Genomic DNA, 23350 nt, shown 5'->3' with positions numbered 1-23350 from the left:
GCTAAATAATCATAAATGTGCTAAGATACGCCCGCATTGCTCTGGGCAGGGCATGGAAGCGCCCATTTCCAATGAAAAGTTTATAAGACTGCAGATAAATGCATGTTTCAGGCTTCTGCATTCAAAACTCTCACGTTTACATGTAGCTACGCAAATTTCTACAATCATTTTAAGGCTCTAACGCCCTGCCATTGAACATGTGTAAAAGTTAATTTTGGTCTATCAAAGACTCTGTTTTGGAAGTGATGTATAAATGGCGTGCCATCTAATTCACGGCAGTACGAACCATTTGAAAGGATCATGGAGGAGAAATTAATATTTGTGCTTTGTGCCCGGCTGGAATTCTATGACATGTCTTGTGAGAGCTGTGAAAGAAAAAGCCTGGAGCAAGATTCATGAGATTTGCACCACTTCGACATTTCAAACCAACTGTAGCTGGCAGATATGCACTAGTAAAAAGAAGAAAAACAAAAGAAAAAGAAGCCCCTCCCTGCTTGTTCAGTGTGAGCCCGCATTTAGCACATTCTTGAACCTGCGTTTAGCGCTTTCTTGGACATGCATCAAATGCCTAATGTGTCCGTAGCTTTACGGTAGTGAAGTGTGTATATATTCAGTCTAACATCGTTATCTATCCCTTATTACAAATAGCCTTTCAAGAAAAAAGTATGTTCTTATTCCCTTATTTGCACAGTTAAATTAATTTTCTCCAGAAGTGCAACTTTTATATTAATTTTTTCTTCTTTATTATGATTTTTTTTTTTGCTGCGTCGACTTGTACTCCAGAGTGACTTTATAGTCCAAAGAAACTGTAGCAGAAACAACTTTGTTTTTAGAGATAAGTGCTTGTTTTATTCAAGGCCGTGGATAGATGAAGTGCCTACAGTAGTGATGTATCTGCACTGTTCCAGAAGAGAATCCAGATTCACACAAATAGCTTTGGGGGCTAGTTTTTTTTTTTTTTTTCTTTTTTCCAAACCCAAGAAAATGCTTTGAACCACAACAGGAGCTACTGTTAGTCTCAAGTGTCATTAGCTTCGGGGCTTTTCCAGCTAGCGCCAGGTAAAGATTAGATAACAATCAGGCCTTTAATAGATACTGTTGGAGGCTGTGGAGCCGTTCTGCTGCTGCACTGCTCCTCTAAAGAAAAGAGTGGAAACCCTCGTCATTTTAGAGCTTTGCGAGAAAACCCATCCGATTTAAAGTAATGTTTGAGTCATGCGAGTGTCCATATTCAAGCCTGAGCCTCTTCTAATTCAAAACAGTTTAATAAGCTGCAAGTCTCTCTCCAGAATGAGGAAAGTGTTGTGTTATGATTACCTCACCGACATTCCAAAAAGTACAAAGCGAGCTTTTTGTCCGATGACATTCCTCCCTTAATATACTTCAATTATTAGGAGGAGTTTTTATAAGTATTGAGCAAAAAGCTCTGAAAACACTGACAGTGGAGGAATAACATCTGCATGTTTACTCAGGAGAAGATTCATCCCTGATAGGCTCCGCCAAAATGAGGAGGGGGAGAGGGAAAACAAGAAGAGGAAATTTGTGGAATCCCATCTGAGATTGCTTCCCTGATGGATTCTTTTTCCTGTCAGCTCAGACGAGAAATGAAGCTGGGGAAAATTAACTCCTGATACAGCTACGCTGAATTAAGCAAAAAAAGAGAGGGGGGGGGGGAGAGAAAAAAAAAAACCCCAATACACTTTTTAAGGATTCTAGCCTTGTCATTTTCAATTTTCTGCTCTTTGGACATGCTTGTATTCAGATTCCCCAACATCTATTCGCCATATCAATCCTAATTAGACAATCTGGGTCTACGATGGATGGGAGCGGAGTTATTTGCATAATTTAATCATAAATACTCAGTGATACATATTTCCAAATGCATTTGTACAATTATCTTTTCATCCTTGGGGCAAAAGTATTAATATGATTAGGCAATAATTCTTTAAAAAAAGGGGGCAAAATAGGAAACCAGCAAGTGTGCACACTTTTTTTTTAAACTCCAGCTTTGGGCTATATGAAAAATTAATTAATTTCTGAGGAAAATCAATTTCTCTATGTGACCATATTAGACAGAGCCTGGCAAGGGCCTGCATTCCTCATCCAATCAGGAAATCTCATCTGCTCCCTCTAACTTCTGTCAGTAGCATTTAACATCCTGGTGCGAGCATCGCTGACTTTCGCCATGCTTCCTAAGTGTGCTGTAATATGAAGGTCTTCACAGGTAAAAAAAAAAAAAAAGACCAGTCTTAGGGAAGGGCAGAATAGAGATTTTTGGGACATGTCAGCAAAAAAAAAAAAATCAAAAATCTACAATTTAGATCTTCAAATCCCTGCAAAGGTCAAAGGTGAGACTATTTATTTATTTATTTTAGGATGGCTTTGACTCTATAAAAATAAGAGCGATGCGCTGATTAATGCCGCAAGACCTGCTGCCAAACGTGTGGCTTTGAAGCATTTCATTTCGCAAAGGAATTAATTGGTAATTCAGTGGCTGCGGCTGAAGCAGTAAAGGCATGCAAATAAGATAGGAGCACGGAAAACTAATGCATCCAACAGGCAAATTAACAATACAGGCCTCTTTGCCATGCAAATAGCCTCTAAATCCACAAATGACATTAGACAGTGTCAAACAAAGCCTCTCTAACAAGTCAAATCTGGGGTTTTAACAGTCTTGGCTCAGCTTCTTTTTAAACGATAGGAGTTGAAGAGGAATCTGAAAATTGAAAGTGTTTTTTTTTGTTTTTTTTTTTAAACAAAAAAAAAAAACTTAATTTGCTCCAACTCGACAGGTCAATTAAGCAATTGTGATTTTCAGGAGAAAATAAATAAAGAAGGAAATCTGCACCGCTGATGTGAGGATCTGCACTGTATCTAATCAAATACAGCAGATCCCAAATGAAGGATTAAAAATGTGGAAAACAGAGTTTAAATTCTTTTTGTCCTCCCTTCAATAAAGACAAACACCCCACCATCTCGGAGCCAATTTGGCTTTGAAGAAAGTACTCCAATGGATTTTGGTTTTAAACTGCTTTGTATACCATTATCTCTCACCCTTTTTTTTCCCCCTCCTCTATCTCTACCTCTGCCCCTCTCCTTCTCTAATCAGGCATCTGTCACTCTGTTTTTGAAGTTATTATCGCCCAGGCTCCCTCTTGGATGTGGTTGCCGGGTGACGGGTATCTTAGCACCCACTCTGACTGGGAACGATTTGAATGGAATCCAGAAATCTCCCCTGAGTACCTGTAAACACATACGTGCCTTGTAGAAAACAAATATATTATAAAGGGGAGCTCAGCGGAGGAGAGGAGGCGAAGAGAGACAAGCTGGCACCCTCAGTGGCAGCTCACACTGAGCGCTAAACAAAACAATTACCGTCATTTGCAAATATGTGTGTTTAGGCATAAACACTCTGGAAGCGGGACCGGGAGAGGCGATAGCTCCCGTTAAAGTTCCCGGCATATTGGGATCAAGTGTTGGCAGGGCAGAGGACAGGGGGGGGGGGCGAGAGGAGAAAGGGAGAAAGCGCTTTCGTTCACCCTGACCCGAACCATTTCAGAGGAAAATCTGTTTGACTGAAACGAGCCGGGGAAAATCTATTTAAGAAGGGCATGTAAGTGAAAAGCCAGCCCATTCCCAGTGGTGGGACATTGTCTGGGGCGTGTGGTTAACCTTCAGGGGGAGACAATGATTGTCAATTAACTGGTGTATTTTTGCGCCCCAGCATCGGATAGCCAGCCTCCACAAAAGCAGACCAATGAGAGATATGCGATATCTCTGCCCCCCCTCCGTGTTATAATAACCTTTCAGTGAGTTCAAGTGTCACGCAGCAATAAGAACCTTTTTCATCCCACCGCGGAGAAAATGAAAAGGAAAACAAGTAGCTGGAACACAGGGCTCCTGGAGGGCCACAGTCATAATGTTAGGGGAGATTACAGACCTGGGATCAGTTTTAGAGCAAACGCTGCAGCAAGAAAACTTAAGAAGATGAAAAATACTTTGAATTGAACAAATTTAATAAGTAAATTTTAATCAATAAGAAAGTTTTGCATGAACTTCCAAAAAAAATAGTAAATTTCCATTAAATCAACTCTAGTTGGAAGAGTTTCTTGAGATTTCTGCCTAAGTGGGTAAAGTGGGAAACTGTTGGGGTTTGTTTGTGTGCACACCGATGAACTGATCCACTGAGAGTGGCGTTTAGACACAAAAGAGTGTGTGAAAGAAGAAAAAAAGGGTATGTGAAATAGCAGGAGCCATTGTGGAGAAGTATTGTTCAGGTCATTGTTATCGCTGCGCTACGGAGTAAAAAAAATCTATGACTTTGTGGTAATAAGAGTGACATGAAATGCTAAACTGTCCCAGGCAGAATGTTGTGCAACCTGAACCTTACCTTTTTTTTTTTCCCCAACTGTAAGTTTATTGTAAAAAAATTGCCCGTATCTGTTGGAGGGGGGGAGGCTTGTTTTCACCTACAGGAGAACTTGTTTACTCAGAGCGATCGTTTTTGTCAGCAGCAATTCAACGACAGACGGGGTAAAAAGCGTGCATCCCTGCAAATAAAATCAACTCTTTTCTAGGCTTTTATCCTGCGGATGCTCCGCTGTTCCATGATGTAATTCTCCAAATGGGGCAGGCAGGCAGGCGGGCGGGCGGGCAGGCCGGACCTGAGTGATTGATTTCAGCCCAGCACCGGGAGAACCTGGCTGCTTTCAGAGACAATTACAGTCCTGTCCGTGTGCCCATAATAGCCCAGCACTTTAGCGTCATTAAAGCGACACGCGGCACTGCATTATCCTTTAACCCCATCGCTGGCCATCCCCCCATTGACAACCCAGAAAGTTCAACCACATACTTTGTCACCTGAAGCTCCAACGCCAAGCTGGAGAGGAGAGGATCAGCGCACCGTTCGCTCCCTCGTTTAAAGAGGAGGATGTGTGTGCCTGTGTGTGGAGGGATGCTTTATGTAAATGATGCTTAAGCAGCAAAAGTGCACAGGTGAATTGTTGAGACGATTGCAGCGAGAATGGAAATATGAAGCTGCAGCATGCTTGGAGGCTCCTCGCTGTGGATGTTCTGAGGCCGACTGGGAGCTGTGTTTGCCAGTGGCAATAAAAAAAAAAAAAAGCGCACACCAAAATTCAAAGAACTGCTTAGAAAGCAGCTTTAGAAGTTAAAATGTTTCACATTGTAAGACTAAGTCCTAAAGGAAAAGTTTGTTTGATCTTTCTTATGATTTGCTGGAAATATGAATAGGTGATTGAGATTGTTGATTGAATGGAGGGGGGGGGGTCTAATATTAGTCTGACTTACAGAGCTTAAAGCTAAAACTTCTAACTTACAATGTAAATTCTTAAAAAAAGACAAAAAAGAGCTTGGATGCATTTCCTTTCTATCATAATTTCGTTTTAGGGAAGCAGATCAATGAAGAGTCAATCACTGTGACAGGATAGATGGTAAATTTGAGGCGTAACTCTCCTGTGATCAATGCATTACAAACGAAAAGAAACTTTTATTTTTAAATTCTTCTTTTGGTCTCTGCTTTAAATCACTCCAAGTCAAAGCACTTAAACACTTTATAAAGCTGTGATTTAAACACATTTTGTTGTTTACCTGAACCAAGCTAATTTGTTGTTTTGGAGCAATCATGCACATTTAATAAGCTCCTTTTCTTTCTGAGCTGATTCACCTCTGGCAAACACACGTCTTTCAAAATTAAGTGAATTTCCTGCACTATTTCTTAAAAAAAAAAAAAAAAAAAAACATATTAAAATAGTTTGAAACATTTCCTTAAATTGAGTTATCATAATTGAGTCAATACTTCCCCTGTGGCAAGGGCATTTAATGAGGCACAAACTCTATTTTAGTCGTTAAAAATGGGGGAACTGTTTCACTTTATGTATATTTTAATCATTTTTATTATAAATATTTTTACTGTAAGTGTGCCATGTATCAGCTTGCGTTGTGGAACTCTACAGAGGAGCTGGCTGTATTATCGATTTATTTACAGTATTCAAAGGAGGACAGGCTAGCTTATCTATTACTGCGCACGTGCTCAAAAAAAAAACTTTTAGCTAACTTTTTTCCCGCTTTTAACCCCTATTCTATCCATCTCGCGGCTTATAGTTGTCGTAAAAAGTTTTGTTTGACAGCACAGTTTTAAACGTAAACTGTTTTAATAGAAGGAAGGGCTTTTTTCCTTTCTTCTTTTTTTTCTTTTTTAGCTACGTTCTCTGAAAATGCCTCCCCTCCCGCCGGCACTAACCTGGCGTTGGTGCAGTCGTTGTACAGCGTCTCAAAGTCCTTTCTGGAGATGAGTTTGCAGCGGTTCACCCCGGGTTGGATGGCGCCGAGCCCTCGGAGGATGCGGACCTGCTCCACATTGCACACCACCGGCGTGATCTCCAGCCGCTTCAGCTTGGTGTAGACCGTGTGCAGTCCGCCGACCAGGTGCTTCAGGAACAGGTCGAACGCCTGCGGAAGGCAGATGAGCTCGCAGCCGTCCACGGTGAAAGACGCCACCTTCGCGCCGCGCAGCTCGACCATCTTACACTCGTTGTTTTGCGGTATGTTTTCAACAGGCGACGGGGTCGAGTACACGGGTTTGCTGGGGGGCAGCGCCGCGGTCGGGATGCCGGGGCTGCCGGTGGCGAGGAGCTCTGATCTGAACAGGTTCTGTCCGGGTCCCGAAGGGGGGGCGAGGGATGGAGACGGTGATGAAGTTGCCGACGGCGGGGACGTGGTGGCGGAGGGATTCGAGATCGGAGGCGGCGGGACCAGGGGAGTTGGTGGGAGCAGAGCAGCCGGTACGGCCATGGTCACCTACAAAGGGGGGTGGGGGGACAGAGCAGCCGAAGTTCAAAGTAGAAAACCCAGCCTGCCGAGACTCCGTAAATGAAAGAATCCACGAGAGTTTAGCTCCTCTGATAAGTTGGGAAGTAAAAAACAGCCACCGCAACAACCCAAAAAAAGAAGAAGAAAAAAAAAAGAAAGAAAAAAAGGCGTGCTGAGTGAGGGTTTTTGGGGAAGGGGGGGCGAGCCGCGGGACAATGATCAAAGATAGGAGGAGGAATGACAGGAGGAAAATGAGCTGAAAAGTGCAGCTCCGCTCTGTGGATGAGTTGTTGTTGTCACACGGTACAGAGGGGGCGGAGCTAAGGGACACTGAAGCCTTTGAAGAACACAGCCGCTCTCTGTATGACTAAACGCTCCAGCGTTACACGCTCAACATCCCATCCAGAAGAGGAGGATTTAGCGCTTTAAACTCCGGAAAACTTCAGTTTTAGGATGTGAAATCCCTAATTTAACTCAATGTTTGTATAAAAAATACTGACAATTAAACTGTTCTAACTTGCTATTACACAACAAAAACTAGTTAAAGACCCACTCCGATGAAAATCGTGTTTTTAACTTTTTGTGGGATTTTTCTCATAATAAAGGACATATATGAAGACTATTAAGCTTTAAAGCCATTTATTTATTCGAATTGTTGTGAATCAGGAGCAGACGAAAACTTATCGTTTGAAAAAAAAAAACATGTATCAGCGTAGTCGGTGGGCCAGAAGCTTTCTGCTCTGCTTCATTCCGATGCATGCACTTGTAGACAAATAGATCCATGGACGTCTTCGTCATTTAATGTTGATCGCTATTTTTATTGCACCGGTAATGTTAGGATGGGGTTGTGAGAAGCTGTAAGCTAGTGCGCAAGCACGTAAACAGATGGATGATGAGAAGTGGGGGCAGACTAACTCCTCACCAACAGTCCCACACGCATCTCAGAAGTGAATTTCTTATGAACTACCGTCGTCATGCAGAAACTACGTTTTTTTTTTGTTTGTTTGTTTTTATTAATATTATTATTTTGGCTAAAAAATTGCATAATCATAACTAAAAGACAACTGGGAATGCTTTTAAAACATATCAAAAGATGATTGGAGTGAGACTTTAAATTGTTCTAACTTGCTATTAACACAATAAAAACTCCACAGTTAAAAATAAAATAATAAGTCGGGTTGTTTTCAACCCAAATCAGATGTTAAAAAGGAACCATTTTTTCTTCGGGGGTATTTTGACTCAGAAAAAAACATAATGAAGAAAAAAGCATCAATTGGGTTAAAATGAAAGCAATATAACCACCAAATTAAACAAAAGTAACCTAAAATATATACACGAATAACCCAAGAATTTGGTTAAAGAAATAACCCAGGTGTTTACATATGTCTATGATTCATTTCTTTAAAAATCAAATTTATTAACCTTCTGACCTCATTGCACTTTCACAACCAAAATGGCAAAAATACAAACTAAAATAAACAATTTTGCTGTAAAAGTATAAAATATATATCTAACACTAATAATGTAATTATGATATATACATTATTACTGGAGAATAACAGATAAACATGCACATATGAAATAATAAAAACATTATTTCAGTTCCTTAAAGCTGAATATTGAACCATATCTGGCCCAACTCTAAAACTTCCACAAAAAAATATCAGCCTCAGATAGTACAGTAAGACAGAAACATGCACCCTGTAAAGCAGGTTAAAGTCCAAACCTTTTACAAGTGCAATGCAGCACTATGCCTTTTTTAATCTGTAGCTCTTCAATTTCCTCTGAGCTCCAGATAAATTGTGTATTTTAAGGTCCAAGAAGCAATACGGTTAGTTTCAGGATGTTGCATACTTAATTTTACTTTGAGTTTTATTGTTTTGTTTTTTTTTTCACGTCACACTTCCTCCACTTCAACAGCCCACATGTACTGTTTTTTAATTGGAGGTCCCAAATAGTTTTTTTTCTAATCTCGATCGGAGATGGCCCAAAAGCATTTTTTAGCCTTAAGTTTCAATTTTTTCTTAAACAAAAAACTTTATATATTCTTTTACTCATTCAATTTAATGTATTCCTGATGTCCTGTTTTTGTTGGATAAGCTTAAAATCTGTGCCATTTCAAAATTATCATTCAGGGAAGAAGTAGCTTGTAGTGTAAAATCAATAGCTGCTTAAAATTCATTGCAAGGCAATCCATTTGCCCTTTATGTTGCTAACCTTTCACTTAAATATGCACCATATTAAGATTTCATTATATACAATGAATGTCACAACAGTTTGCCCACTACTTTTTCTTGTTTGCTGGGTTAACTGCAAATCATTGCGCTCGTAATGTCTGAAAAATGACTTTCATTAATATGGGAAAAGGAGAAAAAGAAAAACATCTGAGCCCCAGCAGCCTAAAGGGTACTAAAAGGCAACACAGGATATGTGTGATGTTTTAGATAAAACGGCTCTTTAGCAGACTGGGTGGGCTGCGTGTGTCCAACCCCTGTTATGAAAACACGACGCAACTCAAAAACGCAGCCTGTCGACTTGTGCTTCAAATTGCACCATAATGCTTTGATTATTTTAATCCGCAAAAACAGCAAAATATTAATTTGAAGTCAAGAATCTGCATTAAAGCAACCAACTTTTGCTTAAAAGAAGCATCAATGAAGTCAATTAAAAAAAAGTTACAGAATACTCCAATAGTTTTCTAAGAAGTGCACGTGGAGGAGATTGTAGTAAACAAATGATCGTGTCAAAATGTAATCACCCTGTATGATGTATGGCATCAGGAAAGTGTTTGAAAATGTATGGATACGGGACAGGACTTGTGTATGATCAATGACACACTATATTGTTTGATGTCATAATTTATTCAGCCCATAACGCCTTGATAAAACAATGTTGAAAAGCAATTTAAATTAAATTCATTTAAATGTCAATTCTCATGGTTAGGATTTTTCTATAATTGGCTATTTAATTAAAATAATTTTCATAGTCATTAATACAGCCAGCAAGTTGTAGTGCGCTGACGTGTTTTAATTACATGGTATTAACAAAATTGATATGCTTTAGAAAGCATGGTGAATAAGAAATAATTAGAACAATCATACATCATCCTCTTATGGACATTAAGTGTATCACAATATAATTGATGAACTTAAAAAAAGGAGGGAGATAAATAACTTTATTTCTTCTGAGTTGGTGTGCAGAGATTAGGGGGGAAAAGTCACACTTACAGGGTATTAAATTTCAGATTCAAATTAATATGTGTAGCATAATTTTGCTTTTTTTGGGACACACCACTTTCCCTTTAATCGAGGAATGCATGACATTTGAAGGTAGTGGCGCTTTGTATCCTTTTAAAAATGTCCTTTTTGCGTGGACTGCTTTAGATCTTCAAAATGCATTCCTGCACGGGCAAATGAGATGAACAAAAGCAGACACAGAAATCATTTAGATGCTTGGAAGAAAGCACTTATTGATCATGAATATTTGTTCCTCCAAGGTTATACTGCCTTGACCCCATCTCTCCTTAGACGGCGGCTAACACAAACATGCCACTTGGGGTGAAGGGGAGATGACAGAGAGTGCTCTGATGGCGGAGGGTGAGTGATAACATTCTGCACCAGCCACATCAATGGCTTTTGTGTTTGAAAATTGCTGGTTTTCTCTTCCAAGTTTGGTGATGTTGCCTTTAATCTCCTGATTGAACCCTCTTACCTTTTGTTCACTGCGCTGAATGCGATGCTATGAATCTGCAGCTTAGTGTTCAGTGCTGAAAAGATAAGTGATTCAAGATCAAGTCAATTAGACGAACATTAATCAGAAATGAATTTTACACATTACACACATTTTTCTTCTCTTTTCATCATAAGACCAAGCGAGCCATCAATTTTTTTTGGTTTGTCTTACAGCAGCTGACCATTGAGGAAGGCCATAAGCAAGGGATTTGTACATTTATATAGCCTTTAAGTTTACAACAGACGCTAGCTGCAAACCTACAATGTGCTAAAAAGTCCAGAGCTTCCCTCATTGCACAACAGTCTGAGGGCACAATACAAAATCCTTTCAAACCATATATAAGAACATGCATGTTAAATAACTACTTTTTTATCAGCAAATCTTACTTGCATTGCTAGCATACTTTCTACTGAAAGTATACAAAAAGGTTATTTACATTACGTACATTAGCTAGTTGAAGCTACAGCATTGTAAAGAAAAAACGAAGTAATTCTGTGAAAAATAAAATTAAATACAAAGAGGTCAGATAAGTGATGCCAATATTTTCTGAAGAAATTGAACATCTCAGAAAAAGCAGGGATGCAAGCAAAGTTTCAAGGCTTTTTGTAATAAATAAAAATTTCTTCTGGTGGCTAACTCAAGTTGTGGTAACCTAAAAAACTACGACTACAGTTTAACAGTGAAATAAATTTAAATTATAGAATATATAGAATACTAATAAAATGTTGGTCCAAGTTCATTTAAAAAGATTCATCATAAGACAGGACTGAAAATCTAGATTGGCTTTTGCTGCAGCCTTTCAAACAATGCAAAATAGCAGATAGATTAGTTGCAAACTAAAGTAGTTAAAACTGTAAAGGGAGGAAAATGTTTAAATGAAGAGAGGAGGTGTTATTTCACCTGTTAGGCAATAGTGAGTTGATTTGTAGTTATTGTTTTATTAGATAAAAAATAATTCTTATGCAAGTTGTATGGTCATCAAAAAAAAGTTTGTGTTTGGGAATCAAAACAAATAGAGGCACATAGTGGTTATCTGGTGAACTGACCTGGCTTCAATTACCTTTGTTTTTAAACCATTGACAGATAGAAAAATGGTAAAAACCTGCCATATTTAAATGTATTTTTTTAACAAAAACTAGCTTACCTTATGCAATGTGATATTTTCAGATGGCAGACACGGTACAGCACTTTTTAAAATAGATGTAAATGGCTTTCTCTTCCCTTCTGGAATCAGTTGGCGATTATTAACCTCAGTTGCACTGGTTTAAACGCTCCTTCACACAAAGTTCCCAAAATAACTATGAACTTGAACTGCTCAGTGGCAGTCAAATGAAGCTCATCTTATTTCCATAGAATCCTCCTCACCAATACTTGTACAATTAGAGCGGTCACGGCCCACATCTCCCAGCACTGCATTTGACGCCACACGGCTTCCAGCATAACTGGAGCGCATGAAACAGAAAGATTTGTGGATATCTAAATTGCCAAAGCCGAAACCTGTATAAACAGCGGTAATTACCGGGCCATTGACAGTCTCTCAGTGTTGTGCTCATTCTGCCACAGCCGCAGTGATTAAAATGAATCCTCATCGACTTCTCCATTAAAGAGCTGGCAGGAGCGATCCCATGACCTTTCCCAATTGATTGAACATAACAATCACAATTCAATTGTAATGCAAAGAGAACATTTGTTATAATGTACATGAGATGCATGAGCCATTTCCTGGGAACGGAGAAGGGTAATCAATGGAGTGACTCTTGGCGTGATGCAAGGAGAATGAGGCTGTTTGCAGGCCCTAATTCACAGAGCCTGCAGTGTATGATGGAAAGCAATGATATGCATGTAAACACCCCGATTTCTCCTCTGCCCGTCGCTCAATAGGATAACAACAAATCCTGACTTCTATACGCTGAGAGAGCCTGGCTGTCTGAGACATACATGTGCACACCTTTGGTTTCAGATCAAAGTTTGAGCCATATATTATGTCATATACTTGGAAGATACAAGGATCATTCTTGTCTTGTAGAACAGCTGTTCGATTTCAAAGACAAGATCTGCCGACAAATGTCTCAGAACTAAAACAAATCTACAGTGCACAATAAAATGAATTAGATATGCAGCTGCAAAACACATACAATGATCTTATGAGGTACTTTAGGAGAGACAAGCTTCCCTAAGACCAATAACTAATGATTAGCCAAACACATGAACTTGCACAATCCAGGACAGAATGACAAACACGACACAATACTGCCCTTAAAAGCTACACTTCATCACATCTTTTAAGGGCTGCCACATAAAAAGTGTATGTGAACCATGTCCTGAAGGGAATTTCTTTTTAGAATCAAGAGATTATAGTTTACACGGACATTAAACAGATTAAACTGGCCTGCTCTCTAAAGGCATTTTATCTAATGGAGAAAATTTGGAATGTTAATTGAGAAATTCTTATGGCAAAATTATATTTAAACCCCCCCCCGTTGCTTTTTTTTCTCACATACAGCCTCTCCGTCTGCTAGTGGGGATTTTTTTTTTATTTTAGTTAGATGAAATCAAATGGCTAATCAGAGCCATAAGCTGGGAGACATTAGGAGAGTGAAGCAGTGTTTGCCATGCTAAAAGGTAATTGTCTCGGAAAACTCCACCGTTGACAGATTCAATTCCATTTAGTAAATGTTTAATAAATGTTGAACAAACTGGCGGGCCTATCTCAGTGCGCTCAGAAAACAAAGGGAAACTTAAATTGCTTTAATCATCCCCAGCTTTGACGTTGTTATTGGCCTTAAAAATAGCAGTTAACAGAAACTGTCCGGCTAAGGAAATTGAACTGCATTTCCAAAACGATCCGTAATTAAGATAGGGGGCATCCCAAGCAGCCATGTCCTGGCAAACTGTTGTGACTAGGAAAAACATTCCAAGTCATACAAAGCTATTCAATTAACAGAAGGACCCTAGGAAAACAATCCTTCTATTATGTATCACTTACTTTAATCAGATTTAAAGCAATTGTAGCTCTTTTGAATATCCCTTAAAACACAAACATGTTAATTAACAGATAGGAGGGTGGAAAGATGTATTTTTCATTAGCGGGTAAAATAATGTTCCCCTTTAACATCAAGGAAAATCAACTGCTTACTGCAGTTAAACCAGTCAGCGGTGTAAATTCCCTGCCAGCATTTTTATTTAAAACCTCATTAATGTGTTTCAAGCCAGCATAGCTGTACCTTTAATCTGCACTAAAAGGAAATAATGCGTTTCCGGCTTTATTTACCAGCCGTACTTAACAAGTGTTCCTGTACAATTAGAATTGTTAATAGATCTGGAAACAAAAGGACTTTGAAGGTGGGAAAGTGCTGACATTATTTCACGGGGGAAAAACACTCTTGAGAAAAAAGATCTGCTGTAAATGTAGTTTCCTGGAACACAGGCGTACGGCAATGTTGGTCGCTCTCATTAGAAATGCCATGCACAGGACATAAATCAAGGCCCCGTAAAACATTTCATTGCCACACAACACTATATTACACACTTGCCGGTTTTGCCACACTGATTATATTTAAACAATGTAATTTTACTTTATTCCCATTAAATCTATGCAGAGTTTTACAATCCATAAACTGAGTATCTGTAATAAACGTTAATAAATGTCAGAATTTGCATTCGGGGGAAAAAAAACAGCCATCTACATTTCTCGCAAATATCAATCTATGAACCTTTCAACATTTCGTCAAACAAAATGCTAATTGTACCTTTAGGAATTTAGGAGACAAGTGACAAGAAATGAGATGCAATGTCCTTTGGAATCAGGATATCAGCTGAAATTGAATACATTAAATGTGTGACAAACCAAAGTGGAAGAGGAATAATGAAAAACAGAGGAGAAACACTCAACAAATACACAAAATTTTAATTTATTGGGAGCTCAGGTGAATGCATCTCTTCTTTCCCACAAGTGAGGATCCTACACATGGATATAAAACAACCTTTTAATAAGAAACAAGTACCAGTAGATGGAAATCACTTAATTGTTTTTATGGTCCCTAAATCTGTTATGGTTGTATGTATGAAACTTAATCAAATGTTTACAATTTGATGTGTAATTTTGTGAAGTACCATTATTTAGCTGCACAACAGGTCTTTGTTATTTGCGGAAGCACTGGTAGATTTTCTGAGGACCCTGGGCAAAAATTGTTGGCGGCCCACTTAAACTAGCATTCATTCTAGCGAGACACCCATGTGTCAGTGATACCTTAGCCAACTCTTTAAATAAATTCAAAACAGGACTGTAATTTCCATGCAAGTTCTATCTGGATGAACACTATTCCGATATGTAGTTGTAGAGTTAGATAAACTAATTCTTCTTTAACAGTCCTGGTACATCTCCTGTCCACCCCGGTAGAGGATCCCTCCTTCATGTGGACATCCCTAAGGTAAATTATTTTTTTCCTGGAATCAGTTTTTTTTTTTCTTTTTGGATTTTTCCTCACCTAGAAGGAGGGTCTAATGGCAGGGATAACCAGTTTAGTTTAGTCTATTTAGTTTAGTTTAGCAATATTGTTTATATTTTATGACCGACTTTCTGCTTTTTTTTTTTTACAATTACCAGTATGAAGTCCAATGAGACAGTTGTTAGTGATATTGGGCAATATATAAATACAATTTAATTGAATTGCTGGCCTTGAGATGAAGTCCTTACTTTATATATTCACCGACTTTAGTAAAAATGTACTTTAAAAGGTTGTGTGGCAATTTTATCATGTGCTAGACAACAACTGTCACACAAACACCAAAGTGAAAGTTTCTGTACTGATCACACTGAAATGTTTTCCTGTTCAGCATCCTGAAAAGCTTGCATTGATATGGTTTGAAAAATGTATGCCAAAGACAGTTGTCATGACTATCTGATTGGATTGAATGTTTCCACCTTGCCTGCCCATCTGTTGAGGTGTCTTGTAGCAAGCCATATTGCTCCTGATGGTTTGGGTAGCTGCTTGTGTGGCAGCTCTGCTACCATCAGTGCCTGAATGTGTGTATGGCTGAATAGGACTGCAACTCCAAAGTGCTTTCGGCCTGAATCAAGACAGAAAAGCCCTTAGGCTTTAGACCTTACGGGTGGATACAGGTTGTCTACAGTCAAAAAACAGGCAAACCTGTTCGAGACACTCAGGTGGCCCTCAAATGTCAGTCATAAACCACTTGGTGAACATGAAGAGTGAAAATGTTTATGTATATTTTTTCTATGGGCATGCTGTGAGCAATAGGTCATAGCAAACAATCAGACAGCATGTTAGGTAAAGTAAGGGTGAAGTAGGTGATACACGGGCATATCGTAGGGATTTTTCTTTTATGTAACCCCCAAATCTAAGCCCATTAGTGCTGTTGTTGATAAGATACACCCCTTGCTTGCAGCTCTTACATATTAGGTGAACATCCCATATGTGCATTTGGACATAATCGGCTAGGAGCCATTACAAGTATCTAACTAACAACTAGAGTGGAACATACAAGGGCATCACCCATACGTCACAAGTGTGTGTAACTTAAATTATCCTTACTAATACTTCATGATACATTTACCACACGCACAACAATCGTACGTTATATTTCCATGGCATCCCGTAAGGCAGAGGCATCCAAAGCCAGGCCTCGAGGGCCGGCCTCCTGCTGGTTTTCCAGAAATCCTGTCTCATCTGCTACTGATTAACTGGTTTCCGATGTTTTTAGCCAATAAGAAGGTCGAATGGCAGACTGATTGGAAAACAGGTAGGACACTGGCCCATCAAGGCCTGGATTTGGACACCCCTGCCTTAAGGTGTCTGTAGGAGCCTCAAGGGAACTTTGAAACACACATGGGAAGTAATTTATATTTGATCTAGAAAACTGACTTCAAAGCTTCTTCTGTTTTTGAAACCAGCATTAAAAGCAGAAGTTCAACCATTACTGTTTGTTGACATCAGCATTGCCATAAATATATATAAACAAAGCAAAGCAGAGACATTTCTATTTCGTTTGCAAAAGTCTTATTGTTTTGTAAAATTTTTTGTTCTCCACTTTTAGATACATGATAGACTGTAAAGATTTGTGCATACGTATTTACTACAATAGGAAATAAAGCTTGATTTTTGCCTGAGTGCCATCAACTTTCTCATGGCGTTGCTATGTAATCTATATGGCAAAGCCTTAGCCTGCTGTGTATCCTCCCAGAAATGTAATTACATATCAGAGTGATGCAGATTTCAACACCTGTGATATGTTCAGCTAGTGTACTGTTTAAACACGGCAATTTATGGTGACAGCGTTGCTCAACTTGGCAACACCATCTGCTCGACTCTGATGTGCACTCCCTTTCATTTTTGCAGATTGTCCAAAGAAAACTGGAACCAGAGGACTTGGTTAAACATTGTGATACGGTTCTTTTTCATTGCTAACCTATAAAAAATGTTATTAATTGCAAATGTCTTTATTTTATTTGTCATAACCCAAGCTAACACATCAAACCCTACTCAGTTTTTTTGTTTTCTGAAGACACTCTTATTCTAAATTTTTATTTACTGTGTTGGTTCAAAAGAATCATCTGACTTTAATCATGGAAGAAATCAGTCATCTCTTTATGTACCATGATCACCATATAATAATGATATTAAAGTGCATCATGCGATGCAAAAAATTTTATCTTGCAAAATAGTACACAAAGTCGTTTATCTTTTTGACATCTCAGCAGTAGAATAATACATCTTGGCCGGGCAGCATCATGAGCCTTAATATCTCTCAGTTTGCAGCAGGTCACTATACTCTGCTGACTTTCTAAACTATGCGGCAAACAGCAATGATTATTCATGTCATTCTTCAAAGGTCCTTGAGAGAGGCTTGTTGCAGCAGCGATTCAACCTTTCGTATTAATTCAAGCTTGGCTAAGATTGTACCATCTGGGTCCTTGTATTTCATGATTAATGCCAAAGAGTCGATTCATATTCACAACTGGAGTTTAATAAACAAGGATTTGAGAGCTAAATGGCACAAACAAACGCTTGAAACAAACTTATTCCTCGTAACTCGTTTGTGTTCTTCAATAAAGCCGGCGTAATTGCTCCGCACAATTATCTCTCTGATTCATATATGTTGGGATTTTGTAATTAACATAATGTGTTTCTTCCACAGATTAAATAGTCCTACAACTCTAAGATGCCTTGAGACACATGTATGTAAGCATCTTTATTTGGTTCAAATTAACTTACGACTGGTACTGAGTGATTAACACACACACAAAGAAAGAATTGTGTGTTCTTCACTGTGTACGTATTAATGTGTCAACAAATGTTTTCCCTTTCAGATGAAATTGTTTATATTCACATTATGACTTGGCAGACCAAATTAACTTTGCAGTGTTTGTTTGTTCACATTCTATTTCAATGTCACAGCGACTCAAACTACACTAAGCTTTTGTTGCTGATTGTTGTCTATAAATGTGGAGAATTAGGGACACACAACAGTGACCTCTACAGGTAAGCAAAGGGAATTAACCAAAGCTGTTAGTTGGATGCTTTAGAAAATCTATTCAGAGTTCAAGATAAAAAAAAAAAAGCTGATTATTAAAATTTTGTCTTTTTAATGTAATGTAATTTGAATATTTTCTTTATTTTGGGGCAGCTGAAAAAAGGGTTCACCTTAAGGGGTTTCTTAGATCAAGCTCAACCACATTGTAATAGGACGTTTTGTACAAACACACAAGGTCTCTGCACCTCAACAAGTAATGTCCTGACAAAGCGAACTGCTCTGCTCTTGGTTGAAGACAAAGAACAGTGTGGACCGGTGTAGAATGGGTTGGTGCCAAGCCACAAAGACCACAGCCAAGCGCAGGATCGCAGAGGAGGAATGAATGATGCTCAGATAAGAGAAAAAGTGAAGGGGGCAGACCAAACAGGAAAACTAAGAAGGGGGGGAATGTATGGGGTGTAGCCTGCCTGAGCAGGAGAATATGTTGATGTGAAAATGTTGCATTCCTTTAGTTTTTTTGTGTGTATGTGTTGGGTCATTTTTACAGAGTTTTGTCTGTTTTTTATATGAAAAATAAGACCATTTAAAAAAAACATTGATTTATTATTTTTTTATTTATTTTGTTTTACTATTAAATCGCCAATTTTGCACTACAAGCCACATAAAATGACCGCACCTATTTCCTTTGATCCTTGCCCATTTGTCTAATTGTTGGACATTTTTATCTGTTTTTTAGTCTATTTATTTTTCTATATTGTTTGCCCACCTTAAAGATGACTTTCCCTGAATTTCATTATAACATGTTTAATGACAATAAAAGCTTTCTATTCTATTCTTAAAAAGCTGGAAAACTACTGTATGAACTGAATCTTTGGCTCCATGTGGCCTGGGGCCTGTTACTGAATTTTTGGTGCGTCGGTCCAGCCTTTTACCCACATGACTGACAGATGAGTGTGTGAATGCGGTCAAACAAATATCTAAGCTCTGCAAAAAAAGCCTTACATTTGCGCAAATGGGATGAAGTAACAGATTGTGGAATGGTAATGAACATTTTGATTAGAATCGAATCACCACCGCTGAGCACATCTGATGCCAAAACATATGCGACATATGGGGGGTTAAAAATGCTATTCTTTAACTAATGCAGCCCACCGGTGGCACCATCGCAAAGCTTAAATGCAAAATTAGTAATTGTGAACAATGCAGAAATGGAAAGAAAAGGATAAAAAAACAGGCTGATCTGCCTCTTTTCTCACACAAGGGACTTGAACACAGGCTATGTTACCCCCCCTTTCCGTCTTACCCAAGATCTCCTTTATATATTCAAATCCACTTCAGCAGCATAAAATTCTCCCAAGAGACTGTATTGTCCTCCTGCTCGTCCCTTGAGCTTCCCATCTCTCAGGAACATCTCTTCCCTTCACACAATTTAGTCCTACAACTACGAAACAGGCTCTTTTTGTCTGCGGCCCCTTTCATTAGAAATACTACATACAGTTTAATGAAAACGAATCAAAACGTCCTTAAAAGCAAACCTTGAGCATATGCGCAACATGAGGCCTTAACGCAGATTATTCTTTTTTTGTATGCGTGACAGCCTGAAAACAAACCCCTCCGTTTCACAGATTTCACAACCTCTGAATGATCATCTCAGTTGTGTTATTATGTGTGAAAACAAAGGATACACACATTTCCTCTGCCTCTCAGACTCACTGCATTCAGAAAACTCCGAATGGCTCATTTTTCACTGATGGCTGGGTTGCAATTGCAGTTTGAGATGTATATGAACAATGTACTTTCATAATAATGCGGTCCAAATGTTTCAAAAGGCGTGTAGGTCTGCTCTAGTGAACTTGAATGTGTGGTTCCTGGTGCATAAAGTAAGCATAGGGCCAAGACTATTTCAATGAGGAAACTCGAAAGCCTCAGGCATCACGCATTACCATAAAAAGGACTCACTGGCAAGAAAATACTCAAATTATTGTTATCACTGCAGAAATTCTGCAGGTTTTAAAGTCATTATAAGACATTTTAGCTGAAGTATTGAACATAATCTTTGGTTTTGTAGTGAATCTGGTATCAAGGCGAGCTCTGCTGAGAACAAAAACACAAAGGAAAAAAATAAAACCGCTTCTGCAGGACTGATTCCATCTAAATATCACAACATTATCATATCAATTCGCTGCTAGCATGATGCAAATAGGCTCAATGGCATGCTTGCTGCTACAAAACTCTCCCACAGGGTTCTAATTAAACAGAACAATTTCCCACTCGCCTTTCTCCTTCAGAAACGCACCGGTCTGCGGCCCTGTGATCTGCCACAGACGAAATGAGACGCAGCAGCTACAACAGAAACGAGACGCGGCCGCCGTATTCCCTGCGCTCCTTGAATAGATAATGCTTTCCTTCACCATCCTTTATTCTTTCAAAAAAGAATGCATCAGAGGCCAAATATTAATTCTTCTCGTCATATGGAGGAGCTACACGAGTGGCATCCTAGGATGGGGGCTTTTGAATGATTAAGGGGACACATAAAGGCTTTCTTGTGGCGCTTTGAACTATATGCAGAGTTCTGAGAACTCTCAACTTATTCCCCACTCTGCAGGAGACTTGATGTTAAAAGACAACATTAATGAAAGCTCTGTAACAGGTAGAGACAGAAGGATTAATGCAATCTAAACACGGCAAGGCTCTCCAAACGGGAAACGGCTAGCAGGTGAATGGGAGAAACGGTTTTCTTCACTTTTCTTCCATCCTCCCGCCATGAATCTCCTTTAAAGAAATGCCAATAGATCTGATCGTCTAATTCTCTATTCCCTCCTTCGCCTCCCCTCGCTGGCCCATAAAGATGCACGTGCTGGGGAATCACTTCAAGGAATGACATTGACTGGGGAAGTGCTGACTTGCACCACTGTTTGTCTTTTGATCTGAGAGATCAAATCAATGTACACCCTGTTCTGCGAGGCCGATTAGCATTAGCTCGAAGGTGCCAGCTCGCCCTCCATCATTAGCATTTACATCTGACTCTCCAAACATGCAGGATTTGGGCTTTAACTGCAGTAGTGGATGCAAAGAACAAAACATTTGGCGCCGAGGGAAGTGTGAGGTTGTCATAATGAGGCTAGATAAGCCAGACAGTGGCTGACACGGACATTTTTTATTGGTGTGAGCGGCGTTATTTGTCACAGGTCTTGTGTGCAATGGTGCTTTCAAATGGAAAATACCACGATGAGATCTCCTGAGTGCTTAAGTCAGATGGATTGAATGCTCTTGAACGCTGATAAAGGTTGATTTCAGGTTGTGCCAACATTATCGTGGCCCAACTAATGCAGAATAATTATCATATTTCTTCCTGTCAAAGACCCAACAATGACACATTTAATGCTTAAAAATGCACATTTGCACCTGGAATACGGACAAGGAAAGGATTGTAAAGATAAAAGTCCCACTCCGATCATCATTTAATCTATTTTAAAAGCTTTGTCTGTGGTAATTAATAATGATTATGCTGTTTTTAGCCAAAATGAAAATATTTGTATTGTTTTCAAGGACATATTTTCTGCAGAGTGGAAGCAGTTCATTAAAAGTTTGCCTCTGAGTTGTGGATGAGACTTTTGCCACAAAGTAAACCTCCCCCGACTTCCCATCATCCCTTTTCTAACACCCTTCCCTGCTAGCTTACAACCCATCACACCCCAAACCTAACATTAATTTTGGAACACTATCCAGCTATACATTTTGGAGTCATATCCCAGCTCTGACTGAAAATTAAGACGTTAATGGATCTATTTGTCTCCAAGTGATGTGTTGGAATGGAATGGAGCAGGGAGTTTGTTTCCTGCCAACTGTAACTACATCACAACTACAGGCTTTTTCCAGTAGCATTTTTTCGTCTGCTCCCAATTCCGAACAATTTGAATATAGAAATAGTCAGGAAGGTATTTTAATTTTAATTTTTTTTCATATGTATCCTTCATCATGAAAAAAATGCCAATTTTCATTGGAGTGGGTCTTTAAGATTAAAAGAGAACTTAGATTTTGGCATTTCACTTTTACTACATCTGAATTCATAATGTTTGCCTGCAACTTCATGCTAATGATCAAAGTTGGGGGGGGATTCTCTTGAGTGCAAGTTATGAAGATGAGATGAGTAGGGAGAGGGGAGCGGGAGAAAGAGGAGAGGGAGAAACTACCCTGCTTTGAACACTTTTACACTTTCCAACAAGCTTTGTTTTTTAATTGGCTGAAATTAATCTTAGGGATGTAGATGCCTGATTTGCATTCATTAAAACCCAACCAAAAGAAGTCATGCTTAATTCCAATCAAATTTGCTTAATTATGCATGGCGAGATATTCCCAAATGAGCTTTGGATTTTTGTTCAAGCGCTTTTTTTTTTTTTTTTTTTTTCCTTTAGCAAATAAAATGTAATGAAGCTGTCTTTTTTGTGTTCTACTGAATGTTGAGGAGCACATGCGAGGAGCACCTTGAGCCTGGGCTGAAAACAATGTTACTGCTAAAGTAATTATAAGAATCTGCATTTTTCATTGTTAATTGTGGATGTCAGCGTCATTAATTTTAATTTACGGCAGGCAATAAAATTAAGAATACTTTGTGCTGATGTTTTAAATCATGCCTGTGAAGGGGACACATAATGCAACTTAAATCTAAAGTAGATATTGATTGGGGTGGATGGTCTTTTCTATGAATCTTAAATAGGCAGATGCTGGGAATCTGCTTGAGACTTCACTTTTATGAGTTAAACTCCAGCAGCAGATAGCGAGGGCGCAATACAATTAAAGAGGCGTCAGCCTACGCACGCCGAAGTGCACGCGCGTCCGCACACACTTAATCAGCTAACTGCATAACAACAGAAAATTGTTGCATCAAGTGAACGCCCTCAGAAAGAAGTAACAACATAATCTAGCTTTCTTTTCTATGATGCATTTGCAATAAAACAACTCTGTCCATTTTTGCCGTACTTGGTTGTCAGTTGCGTTAATTAGATTGTGGGACGTTGTCACAGTGTTTGCACTGACTGAAGGCAGAAAGCAGGGGTTTGAGGTGCAGCACAGTACTCCACGTTGGTCTGTGGGGGATGACATTATGTGTTTCTGCTCCAACACTTGATTTATAGCTTCATTTGGGCCGTGCCTGTACGAAACACATCCTGCTGCTGCAGGAGCTTTAGTGCATTGTAGTTTGAAAACAAAGGAAGAATAAAATTGATCTTTCTGGACACACACAAAATCAATGAATGGTTATTTCCTGTTCCACGGCATGTTAGTCCAACTG

General features: G+C 39.0%; 1 protein-coding gene and 1 long non-coding RNA gene across 3 annotated transcripts in view; one reads left to right on the top strand and one right to left on the bottom strand.

The window, feature by feature from the left end:
- Positions 1-6932, bottom strand: part of dachd (dachshund d) — a 121466-nt gene extending 114534 nt beyond the window's left edge. For both annotated transcript variants that reach the window (XM_024286934.2, XM_024286935.2), the window contains exon 1: positions 6263-6932. In XM_024286934.2, coding sequence (XP_024142702.1) covers positions 6263-6813 — 551 coding nt within the window. In that variant the 5' untranslated portion in view covers positions 6814-6932. The remainder of the gene's footprint in view (positions 1-6262) is intronic.
- Positions 6933-7878: 946 nt separating this feature from the next.
- LOC112155302 lies at positions 7879-18053 on the top strand. Its single transcript, XR_002920776.2, has 3 exons — positions 7879-10427; positions 14933-14993; positions 16923-18053. It is a non-coding gene; the product is annotated as an uncharacterized LOC112155302 (long non-coding RNA).
- Positions 18054-23350: the final 5297 nt, after the last annotated feature.

This window comes from Oryzias melastigma, linkage group LG21 (genome assembly GCF_002922805.2).
Source record: "Oryzias melastigma strain HK-1 linkage group LG21, ASM292280v2, whole genome shotgun sequence".
NCBI lineage: Eukaryota > Metazoa > Chordata > Actinopteri > Beloniformes > Adrianichthyidae > Oryzias > Oryzias melastigma.
This window is presented reverse-complemented; position numbering and strand designations above follow the sequence as displayed.